We start from the raw sequence: 12,611 nt of genomic DNA, 5'->3' as shown, positions 1-12,611 counted from the left end.
TGCGAGGTACTAGAGCCTCTGCGAGGTACTAGAGCCTCTGCGAGGAACTAGAGCCTCTGCTAGGTACTAGAGCCTCTGCGAGGTACTAGAGCCTCTGCGAGGTACTAGAGCCTCTGCGAGGTACTAGAGCCTCTGCGAGGTACTAGAGCCTCTGCTAGGTACTAGAGCTGGGCAATATGGATGAAAATCCACATTGCAATAAATTGCCTGAGTTGATGCAATAACAATAAATAGAACAATACGTTTATAACATGAATGTGCACCACAGTTTTACTTTATTTAAATTTTATGATCCTTTAAACTACTACTACTACTACTACTAGTTAGATGGTTGTAGCCATCAATTGTCCCTTCATCCATATTAGCTCATTTATCTTGTTTCAAACTTTACCTTTCTCTAGTATATCAGCAAAATGCCTGTGATAAGTGATCGGTATAGTCGGTGTCGATAATGTTCGGTTTATCGTCCCAGGTTTACCAGGTACTACTACTGGCACCTCGTACTACTACTATATGTAGATCTACTACTACATAGCTATATGTGTCTAAAGGTTATTCTCCTCTCTCCTCCATAGTGACCGCTCGGCCAGATACTACTACTACTGGCACCTGAGGAAACAGGTGTTGCTGTCTCAGTGTATCCAGAGAGAGGAGGCTTACTTTCTGCTGGCAGCCTTCGCCCTCCAAGCCGATATGGGCAACTTCAAACGCAACAAGCACTTTGGGAAGTACTTTGAACCTGAGGCCTACTTCCCCCCATGGGTGAGTAGATCTAACCTTTTAACCCAGTGGTATTCATAGTCGGGGTCACGACCCTGAGGGAACTGCAGTGTTGTCAGCAAAATAAAATGAAAGATAATTAGAACAATTCAATTTTATTGATCAAATGTGTTTATTGGTTTATTTTTATTTTGATGAGATGAAAATGCAAAGAATTGAAGGTTATTTGTTGATGTAAAAATCGAAATGTGCCGAATTTAAGGTTGTGTCATTAGATTTGGGGTGCGGTGGGGTCGCAATAAATTATACGGGAAACAATGGGGCCCCCGCTGAAAAAGTTTGAGTACCAATGTTCTAACCTAACTGGTACCAGGTGGTTTCCCAGGCAGTATTCAGCCCATCCCAATTCACTCTCTCCCCCTTCCCCTTCCCCTTCCCTTGGCTGGATAGGTATAATCAGAGTAGTGGTGAAGTATCCAACATATTGCTACAGATCTGCAAACATGGAAGGGTTAGGGCCAAGAGGAAGGGGTACAGCACGCATTGGGACCAACTGAGTGCAGTCTAACACACAGCCCAAATGTAGGTCTATAGCCTGTTTTATTAATCACTGTGCTCCAACACTTTGAGACGCTCCCTCATTGGAGCATGCTGGGATAGCTGGATCTAGAACACTAGTTTTATTTTGGTCCCTGGAAGTGGCACGCAGCACGATTGACTCTTTTGAGAAAGGACCTGAATGCGATCCGGCTACTCCCCTACTCGACTTGACCCCCCTCCCATACACAACGGTTGTCCACCCCTCTGTTTACCAACCACGTCCTGTGATTAGCCTGTTGCCATCCAATCTCCATTTTGAAGCCACAGGGACGGAAATGGTTGTACGATCACGAATGCTACATAAATACCTCCCCTTAGGATGTTCTCTAACTGGTTCTGAGTGAGTGACTGGTTCAGGAGAAGCACCCCAAATCCAGACCTGACACTGACCGTTTTCTAGATTCCAGTGGGATTGGGGGCCCCTCCCTAATTGCACCCCATTCCTTATATAGTGCACAATTTTGACGATGGGGCTTGGGTCAAAAGTGGTGCACTATATAGGGAATAGGGTGGACGATGCCTTTAGTGCCCAGCTGGATGATCCCTTTTGGGATGCCATCTCAGTATGTGAGACATCTGTCCTCCCCTGGGCGGGTGGCTTCATCTACCTCCATTAACCCCACTGGCAAGCCTTCCTTCCTGCCTTCTGTCATTGAGCTGAAATTAGAGCCATTAGCCAGTAATCACACTCCACCGAGATGCTTTTAAGAGAGAATTTATTTTCAGCCTTTGTCTCTGTCACTCTCTTCCAGGTGATAGCCAAGCGAGGCCGGGACTACATCCTGAGACACATCCCCAACATGCACAAAGACCAGTTTGCCCTCACCGCCTCCGAGGCTTATCTCAAATACATCAAGGAGTGTTCCCTTCTGGATGATGTCACAGTCCACTACTACAGACTCTATAAGGTCAGCAGTCAACCTGGACACACACACACACACACACACACACACACACACAAACACAATAAACTTACCAAGAAACATCTATCTCTTCCACAGGACAAAAAGGAAGTGGAGGCTTCTCTTACCTTAGGACTGACCCTGCGTGGAATCCAAATATTCCAGGTACGAGAGTAAGAAGGAAGTGGTTGTGATGGCTTGTGTCTTGGAATACACAGTTCATGTATATGGTTTAGATGATGATTATTATCACGTACTCTATGTTTCTGTGTTTCTTTTAGAACATGGGGACAGTGAGACAGCTCCTGTATGATTTTCCCTGGAGCAACGTGGGCAAACTGGTATTTGTGGTGAGTAGAGCCATAGAGACAATACATACTGAATATATGAGTCATGAAAATTGTGACTTGAGTCAGATTCGAGTTCAAGTCCTACAACACTGATACATAGTGTTTTAATCATTTTTCTATGAGTAGAACATCTTCTCATTCCCTGTTTCCCTTGTTCAGAAATGTCAGAAGTTGGATGTCCTTTGGCACTTAGAAGGCTCAGGGGAATCCCTCTGGTGACGTCTTTGGAGCTTGGAGCCAGTCCTGGCTTATGGCGGTGGTTAGTTCAGCTCTTACGCAGACTACAATTGTGGAAATAGTGACGCAGATCTCCTCTTGTCCGTATTACTGTTGGGTCTTCTTACCCCTGCTACAGCTACAGCTAGGAATGCGTCCCCTATGGGCCCTGGTCAAAAGTAGTGCACTACAAAGGGTATATGGTGCCATTCGGCATGCTACCATGGCCCCCTGGAACTAATCAGGGCTTTAGGAAGACTCTCCCCTTGGCCAGGAAACACACACACACAAAATCAGTAGCATTATCTCAATTCCTTTTTCTGTCTCGTTTAGTCTTCTCTCTTTTCTCCATTTAATTCTTAACAGACCAGATTTATGTGTGTGTATTTTTCCTTGACGAAAGCTGGTTAGTCTTCTTACCCTAGGGTCTCTGTTATCAGAGAGAGCAGCTTACCATGTCTCCATTTTTCAGTCTTAAGCAGAACACACACCACAATGAGGAACTGGCCGAGTGCAACAGAGTGCCTCTGATCAGAATATTGGCCAACATGTTTCAGCTATTCTACATGTTGAATCGGCGCAAACAGCCACCGCTCATTGACACCAAGCCGCTGCTTTTACCGGGGCGACAAGTAGCATAGCGGTTAGAGCGTTGGGCCGGTTATTGAAAGGTTGCTAGTTTGAATCCCCCAGCCGACAAGGTGAAAAGTTTGTTAAAGTGCACTTGAGCAAGGCACCTAACCCTAATTACTCCAGGATCGCCGTTGATAATGGCAGACCCTGGCCTTGACCGCAGCCACTGAGGGTGTCTCAGGGGGAATTGGGATATGCAAAAAAACACATTCCCAATACACACTTGTACATGTGTGAAATAAGACAAATATACCCACCCACCAAATTGTTATTACATTTACATTTTAGTCATTTTGCAGGCGCTCTTATCCAGAGCGACTTACAGTAGTGAATGCATACATTTCATGCATTTAAAAAAAAATATTTGAACTGTTCGTTGATGCGGTGTGTCCAAAATGTAACAGCTCCCTTCTTACAACTATCACACCGTAAATGTCAGGATGTCTCAGTGAATTGGTTCCTCTAGTATAGCTTTGTGTAATGGCGAAGTATACCCTATCATTTCATCTAGTGGTACAGTCATCAATGCCACCGCAATGCTTTGCCACTTCCGATAAGAGATCCTGTTTTGTTCTGTCTATCTCCCTGTATAGCCTTTCTATTCATATAGTAAGACTGACGAAAGCATGGAGTAGTGGTGGATGTGGTTTGTATAGGGACTAGAGGGGCCTCTTACAGCGGGGACCGTCAGTCACACCCTTCTTCTGAATAACAGACTCTCTCTCTCACTCCACTGCTGCTCCACCCTGAGCACGTCATTCCGGCCCGGCGCTGCTGTGGGCGGGAGGGAGGGAGGGAGGGAGGGAGGGAGGGCGGGAGGGATGGATGGATGGATGGAGGGACGTGTCAATAAATACCACCAGATGTTGTCATGGTTAGCGGGTGGATAAGCTTTGTTTTATTGGCAAGGTCTGAGTTTTGATGGTTAAGGGGGGCCAAGGCTTGTTCCATTGGCAGGGGGGAATTTGGCTCCTCCTGGACATCCACTAATGTTGGGGGTGTGAATCTGATGGACAGAGGAGGTTTCTGGGCCTGGCCCCAGGTCTGATCTCTGGAGACCCCAGGGTTGGGTGCAGGCTAGGGCAGAGCCTCGGCGGTATGGCTCTACAGTCATTAGCAGGGTATCGCCTACTCCACTGTGTGTGGGCTCAGACTGGGAGGTCCAGAAAGGGGAGAGGAAGACATTTCTTCTAACAACTGTCACACTCTTGAGAGGTCAAATGGTCCTGATCGTGCAGATGGACAGAATGAGAGAGAGACACTTAAGGAGTGCCAGGCTAACCTTTTAATAAACTGATATCTGACACTGCTCCACTATTTGTGTGGCTTTGGTTTGGACCAGGGATCTATTATAGTTATTTATCTCAAATGAGCTGGTCAGAATGATAGATCAATGGGGGTACCACAGGGTTCAATTCTCGGGCCGACTCTTTTCTCTGTATATATCAATGATGTCGCTCTTGCTGCGAGTGATTCCTTGATCCACCTCTACGCAGACGACACCATTCTGTAAACATCTGGCCCTTCTTTGGACACTGTGTTATCAAACCTCCAAACAAGCTTCAGTGCCATACAACACTCCTTCCGTGGCCTCCAACTGCTCTTAAATGCTAGTAAAACTAAATGCATGCTTTTCAACCGATCGCTGCCCGCACCCGCTCGCCCGACTAGCATCACTATTCTGGACGGTTCTGACTTAGAATATGTGGACAACTACAAACACCTAGGTGTCTGGCTAGACTGTAAACTCTCCTTACAGACTCATATTAAGCATCTCCAATCCAATATTAAATCTAGAATCGGCTTCCTATTTCGCAACAAAGCCTCCTTCACTCATGCTGCCAAACATACCCTCGTAAAACTGACTATCCTACCAATGTTCGACTTCGGCGATGTCATTTACAAAATAGCCTCCAACACTCTACTCAGCAAACTGGACGCAGTCTATCACAGTGCTATCCGTTTTGCCACCAAAGCCCCATATACAACCCACCACTGCGACCTGTATGCTCTCGTTGGCTGGCCCTCGCTACATATTCGTCGCCAGACCCACTGGCTCCAGGTCATCTATAAGTCTTTGCTAGGTAAAGCTCCGCCTTATCTCAGCTCACTGGTCACCATAACAACACCCACTCGTAGCACACGCTCCAGCAGGTATATCACACTGGTCATCCCCAAAGCCAACACCTCCTTTGGCCGCCTTTTCTTCCAGTTCTCTGCTGCCAATGACTGGAACAAATTGCAAAAATCGCTGAATTTGGAGACTTATATATCTCCCTCACTAACTTTATGCATCAGCTATCTGAACAGCTTACCGATCGCTGCAGCTGTACATAGCCCATCTGTAAATAGCCCATCCAACTACCTACAGTTGAAGTCGGAAGTTTATATACACTTAGGTTGGAGTCATTAAAACTTATTTTTCAACCACTCCACAAATGTCTTGTTAACAAACTATAGTTTTGGCAAGTCGGTTAGGACATCTACTTTGTGAATGACACAAGTCATTTTTCCAACAATTGTTTAAAGACAGATTATTTCACTTATAATTCACTGAATCACAATTCCAGTGGGTCAGAAGTTAACATACACTAAGTTGACTGTGCCTTTAAACAGCTTGGAATATTCCAGAAAATGATGTCATGGCTTTAGAAGCTTCTGATAGGCTACTTGACATCATTTGAGTCAATTGGAGTTGTACCTGTGGATGTATTTCAAGGCCTACCTTCAAACTCAGTGCCTCTTTGCATGACATCATGGGAAAATCAAAATAAATCAGCCAATACCTCAGAAAAAATATTGTAGACCTCCACAAGTCTGGTTCATCCTTGGGAGCAATTTCCAAACGCCTGAAGGTTCCACGTTCATCTGTACAAACAATAGTACGCAAGTATAAACACCATGGGACCACGCAGCCGTCATACCGCTCAGGAAGGAGACGTGTTCTGTCTCCTAGAGATGAACGTACGTTGGAGCGAAAAGTGTGAATCAATCCCAGAACAACAGCAAAGGACCTTGTGAAGATGCTGGAGGAAACAGGTACAAAAGTATCTATATCCACAGTAAAACGAGTCCTATATTGACATAACCTGAAAGGCCACTCAGCAAGGAAGAAGCCACTGCTCCAAAACCGCCATAAAGCCAGACTATGGTTTGCAACTGCACATGGGGACAAAGATCTTACTTTTTGAAGAAATGTCCTCTGGTCTGATGAAACAAAAATAGAACTGTTTGGCCATAATGACCACCGTTATGTTGGGTGGAAAAAGAGGGAGGCTTGCAAGCCGAAGGACACCATCCCAACCGTGAACCACGGGGGTGGCAGCGTCATGTTGTGGGGGTACTTTGCTGCAGGAGGGACTGGTGCACTTCACAAAATAGAAGGCATCATGAGGCAGGAAAATTATGTGGATATATTGAAGCAACATCTCAAGACATCAGTCAGGAAGTTAAAGCTTGGCCGCAAATGGGTCTTCCAAATGGACAATGACCCCAAGCATACTTCCAAAGTTCTGGCAAAGTGGCTTAAGGACAACAAAGTCAAGGTATTGGAGTGGCCATCACAAAGCCCTGACCTCAACCCTATAGCAAATTTGTTGGCAGAACTGAAAAAGCGTTTGCGAGCAAGGAGGCCTACAAACCTGACTCAGTTACGCCAGCTATGTCAGGAGGAATGGGCCAAAATTCACCCAACTTATTGTGGGAAGCTTGTGGAAGGCTCCCCAAAACCTTTGACCCAAGTTAAACAATTTAAAGACAATGCTACCAAATACTAATTGAGTGTATGTAAACTTCTGACCCACTGGGAATGTGATGAAAGAAATAAAAGCTGGAAGAAAAAATTCTCTCTACTATTATTCTGACATTTCACATTCTTAAAATGAAGTGGTGATCCTAACTGACCTAAGACAGGGAATTTTTACTAGTATTAAATGTCAGGAATTGTGGAAAACTGAGTTTAAATGTATTTGGCTAAGGTGTATGTAAACTTCCGACTTCAACTGTACAGCCCCAGAGTGTATTCATGTGGGATTGTCATCATCCGTTTACTATCCAGTAGGAGCTAATTTAGCTTTTCCATGCTTGATTATGCAACCACTGTGCTTTTTCTTTTCCTCTATGGGTAGCTAGAACACCATGCACTGAGTGTACAAAACATTAGGAACACCTTCCTAATATTGAGTTGCGCCCCCTGTTGCCCTCAGAACAGCCTCAGTTCGTCAGGGCATGGACTCTACAAGGTGTCAAAAGCATTCAACAGGGATGCTGGCCCATGTTGACTCCAATGCTTCCCACAGTTGTGTCAAGTTGGCTGGTAGTGGATCTCCAAATAGCTTGTTCCGTCTCATCCCACAGATACTCAATTAGATTGAGATCTGGTGGCTGGGCAGGCCACTGCAGTAAGCTGAATTCACTGTTATGTTCATGGAACCATTCCTGGACAATCCTAGCCTTGTGGCATGGGGCATTATCCAACTGAAAAACTAAATTCGCAGATGGGTACACTGCTGCCATGAAGGGATGCACCTGATTGTTAATGATGTTCAGATATCCTGTGGCAAACGTTGCTCCACTTTTATCAAGGGGCCCGATGTATGGAATGAAAACACACCCCACACCATCACCACCAGCCTGTAATGTTGAGATGAGGCATGATGGATGCTTGTACTCATGTGGTTTTCTCCATACCCTAGTCGTCCTAACAGTGTGAAACAGCAGGAACCAGGATTCATCAGACCAGGCAATGTTTTTCACATTCTCCAGTGTCCAGTGTTTTCGTTCCTTAGCCCACTGCAACCGCAGTTTCTTGTTTTTATGCTGAAAGAAGTGGAACTCTGTAAGGTTGTCGGCTGCCAAACCCCATTCGAGTCAAGGTACGATGAGTTGTGTATTCTTTTATTGGTCTTTGGGCACCAATGTTGTACTGGACTGTCAGTTGACTGACTGTAGCCCGTTTGTTGCTCTGCACAAATTGTGTCAGCCTCCTTTATCCTCTTTCATCAATGACCCGTATTCGACCACTGGTCTGCTGTTGGCTGGATGTCCTTTGGGTGGTGGACCATTGTTGATACACACGGGAAACTGTTGAGCATGAGAAACCCAGCAGCGTGGCAGTTTTTGACACACTCAAAGCACACCCATACCTCGTTCAAAGGCACTTAAAATATTTGTCTTGCCCATTCACTCTCTGAATGGCACACATACACAATCCATGTCTCAATTGTCTCAAGACTTAAAAATACTTATTTAACCTGCCTTCTCCCCTTCATCTACATTGATTAAAGTAGATTTAATAGGTGACATCAAAAAGGGACCATATTGTAGCTTTCACCTAGTCAGTCTATGTCATGAAAATAGCAGGTGTTCCTAATGTTTTGTACACTCAGTGTAGATGGAAAATTCAATTCTAGAGTGAAAAATTATGCAACTCTTGTGCATTCATACACTGCTTCAAACCACCTCTTGTATTTTCAAAGTACAAACCCCAGCAGAAATATTTTATATGTTGGTATAGAAAATACAACTGTTGCTGACACTACAGACTGCTGTTATTGTGTTAAACTTCTGCCAAGGTCCTTAGAGAAATTATTTGGCCACTGTTTTAGTCAGGGTTTCTCAAAGCTTTGACTCTTTGGTTTTGCCAAAAGGGCACCCTGTTCCCCTATATAGTGCACTACTTTTGACCATGGCCCATAGGGCTCTATGTAGTAGTGCACTATGTAGGGAATACGGTGCCATTGGGACATAGCCTTTGGAATTTGCTCTCTGGTTATAAATAAGAAAATGTTGAAATGTTAATGCAGTTTTGTTTGTGTCCCTCAATCAGTAGACTACGCTCTTATCTATATTATAAATACTTCTCCAGAGCGTGTTTAGGTTGTAAAGAAGTGCAACAGAAGTCATTTTCAAGAATAGACCATTCTCTCATTGCTCTCCCTCCTATTGTGTGGTTTGCGTGTGGGCTATGTATCTGGCACTCTGGCAAAGTGTCTGAATGTTCTCATGCATCCCCTCTGCAAATGAACAAAGATTCAGAAAATGAACAAAGACTATGAAAATGAACAAATATGCAGCACTCACACTGGAATCAGACAGGGTTGTTTCTCAGGCTAAAAAAAGATTCTATAATCATAAAGTTAAACATCAATCAATCATTGATTTCAATAAATAAAGCAATCAATCAGTTGCAGAGTTAAACCGTCATCTGGATGACATATAGCATCAAGATATCCTATAATGATTCTAAGTCTTCTCTCTGTCTCTGTCTGTCTGTTTCAGGGGAAGAAGTTTGAGATCCTGCCTGATGGTCTTCCGTCGGCCCGTAAGCTGATCTACTACACCGGTTGTCCCCTGCGTTCCCGCCACCTCCTGCAGCTGCTCAGTAACAGCCATCGCCTCTACATGAACCTGCAGCCTGTCCTCAAACAGGTCCGCAGGCTGGAGGAAAATGAAGGTAAACTACCTGGACACACCTGGTACTCACCTGCCTCGTCATACCTGGTCATAACCTGTACCTACCTACCTGGCCATCCTTCATACTGGAGCATTCTGGCTACCTACATGGCCATGCTTCCATACTAGAGAAGACTGGCTCTTATATCCTGTTTCTCTGCTTCTCTGTGTCTTTCAGCATACCTCAACTTAGCCAATTGTAATGGTGTATGTGTTATGTTTGAGCCTCTCTGACCAACAACAGCTTTGGTACTGCTGTATCTAACCCTCTGTGTGTGTCTATCCCTCCTCTCCAGAGAAGAAGCAGTACCGTGAGTCGTACATCAGCGATGCGTTGGAGCTGGATATGGACGGGCTGGACAAGCGCTCCCGGGCCAGCGGTAGCAGTGCTGGCAGCACTGTGTCTCACCTCAAACACCTGTCTCGCCACTCTACCGTCAGCCACGGTAGCTCACACACCTCGGGCATCGAGACAGACAGTTTCCGGGCACCCGGAGGGGCCCCACACCGAGCCCTAAGGACCTGCAGCTCCTCAACGACTAGCCATGGGAGCTCACACACCTCGGGGGTGGAGAGTGGGGGCAAGGAGCGCATGCTGGATGATGATGGTAAGGCAAACTATTTCACAATTACATATGGAACACACACACATGCAGACACACACTGAGAGCAAGACTGAATCTACCTCCCCCTTAGAAAAGTATATTCTGCTCTTGTGCAATGTGGCAAGGCATTGTCCTGTTTGTCATGCCTGCTCAACTAGTAATCATCACTGACCCTCTAGGTGTCTATCCCTCCAGAGAATAATAGTAGTGTCTATCTGTCTGTCTGTCTCTCCAGAGATTGAGATGTTAGTGGATGACCCTAAAGACTATGAGGAGCTCCATGAGCTGGCCCTAGAGTTGAACCAGGACCTGTGCATCCACATCACTGAGGACATGCTGACCATGACCCCTGACCAGACCAATGGATACTCAGGTATACAATCACTTCCTCACTGTATTCATTCCCCCTGTCTTAGGATAGCCTCCTATCTCAGTGCGTTGAGACTGGTTGAACTGTAATTTGGCTGTGCGGTCATTGGATGAAGTAGAAGTAGTAGTAAGAAGAAGTAGTAGTAAGAAGAAGTTGTAGTAAGAAGTAGTAGTTGTAGTAAGAAGTAGTAGTTGTAGTAAGAAGTAGTAGTTGTAGTAAGAAGTAGTAGTTGTAGTAAGAAGTAGTAGTTGTAGTAAGAAGTAGTAGTAAGAAGTAGTAGTAGTAGTAAGAAGTAGTAGTTGTAGTAAGAAGTAGTTGTAGTAAGAAGTAGTAGTAGTAGTAAGAAGTAGTAGTTGTAGTAAGAAGTAGTAGTTGTAGTAAGAAGTAGTAGTAGTAGTAAGAAGTAGTAGTTGTAGTAAGAAGTAGTAGTAGTAGTAAGAAGTAGTAGTTGTAGAAATAAGTAGTAGTAGTAAGAAGTAGTAGTAGTAAGAAGTAGTAGTAGTAAGAAGTAGTAGTAGTAAGAAGTAGTAGTAGAAGTAGTAGTAGTAGTAGTAAGAAGTAGTAGTAGTAGTAAGAAGTAGTAGTAGTAGTAGTAGTAGTAGTAGTAAGAAGTAGTAGTAGTAGTAAGAAGTAGTAGTAGTAAGAAGTAGTAGTAGTAAGTAGTAGTAGTAGTAGTAAGAAGTAGTAGTAGTAGTAAGAAGTAGTAGTAGTAGTAGTAGTAGTAAGAAGTAGTAGTAGTAAGAAGTAGTAGTAGTAAGAAGTAGTAGTAGTAAGAAGTAGTAGGAAGTAGTAGTAAGAAGTAGTAGTAGTAGTAAGAAGTAATAGGAAGTAGTAGTAGTAGTAGTAAGAAGTAGTAGTAAGAAGTAGTAGTAGTAGTAGTAGTAGTACTAGTAGTAGTAGTAGTAGTAGTAGTAGTAGTAGTAAGAAATAGTAGTAAGAAGTAGTAATAATAAATGTCATCCTCTCTGTCTGTACCGTAGGGCTCATAGTGAAGGACGTCAGCTCATCGACTTCCAGTTCCTCTGAGACCGTGGTCAAGATGAGAGGCCAGAGCATTGTGTCTCTCCCTCAGGTCAGTGACAATGACAGCATCTCCTGTTTGGTACTTACGTTTTAGTTATTTAGCAGACACTCTTATCCAGAACGACTTACAATGAGTGCATTCAACTAAAGTAGATAAAACAATCATGATCACTGATTCCTTTACACAATCAAGTAAAACCTGAAAACATACAGTTGAAGTCGGAAGTTTACATACACTTAGGTTGGAGTCATTAATACTCGTTTTTCAACCACTCCACAAATTTTTTGTTAACAAACTATAGTGTTGGCAAGTTGGTTAGGACATCTACTTTGTGCATGACACAAATAATTTTTCCAACAATTGTTTACAGACAGATTATTTCACTGAAAGTTCACTGGATCACAATTCCAGTGGGTCAGAAGTTTACATACACTAAGTTGACTGTGCCTTTAAACAGCTTGGAAAATTCCAGAAAATGATGTCATGGCTTTAGAAGCTTCTGATAGGCTAATTGACATCATATGAGTCAATTAGAGGTATACCTGTGGATGTATTTCAAGGCCTACCTTCAAACTCAGTGCCTCTTTGCTTGTCATCATGGGAAAATCAAAAGAAATCAGCCAAGACCTCAGAAAAGAATTGTAGACCTCCACAAGTCTGGTTCATCCTTGGGAGCAATTTCCAAACGCCTGAAGGTACCACGTTCATCTGTACAGACAATAGTACGGAAGTATAAAC

At 44.0% G+C, this 12,611-nt stretch overlaps 1 protein-coding gene across 2 annotated transcripts in view; it reads left to right on the top strand.

The window, feature by feature from the left end:
• The window catches only part of LOC106603225 (FERM domain-containing protein 6), an 83,486-nt gene that overhangs the window by 66,029 nt on the left and 4,846 nt on the right, over nucleotides 1-12,611 (top strand). For both annotated transcript variants that reach the window (XM_014196585.3, XM_082974851.1), the window contains 8 exons: nucleotides 576-762; nucleotides 2,073-2,228; nucleotides 2,322-2,387; nucleotides 2,504-2,572; nucleotides 9,701-9,875; nucleotides 10,171-10,482; nucleotides 10,715-10,852; nucleotides 11,830-11,921. In XM_014196585.3, the coding sequence (XP_014052060.1) occupies nucleotides 576-762; nucleotides 2,073-2,228; nucleotides 2,322-2,387; nucleotides 2,504-2,572; nucleotides 9,701-9,875; nucleotides 10,171-10,482; nucleotides 10,715-10,852; nucleotides 11,830-11,921 (1,195 nt within the window). The remainder of the gene's footprint in view (nucleotides 1-575; nucleotides 763-2,072; nucleotides 2,229-2,321; nucleotides 2,388-2,503; nucleotides 2,573-9,700; nucleotides 9,876-10,170; nucleotides 10,483-10,714; nucleotides 10,853-11,829; nucleotides 11,922-12,611) is intronic.

This window comes from Salmo salar, chromosome 01 (genome assembly GCF_965601325.2).
Source record: "Salmo salar chromosome 01, fSalSal1, whole genome shotgun sequence".
NCBI classification, from domain to species: Eukaryota; Metazoa; Chordata; class Actinopteri; order Salmoniformes; family Salmonidae; genus Salmo; species Salmo salar.
This window is presented reverse-complemented; position numbering and strand designations above follow the sequence as displayed.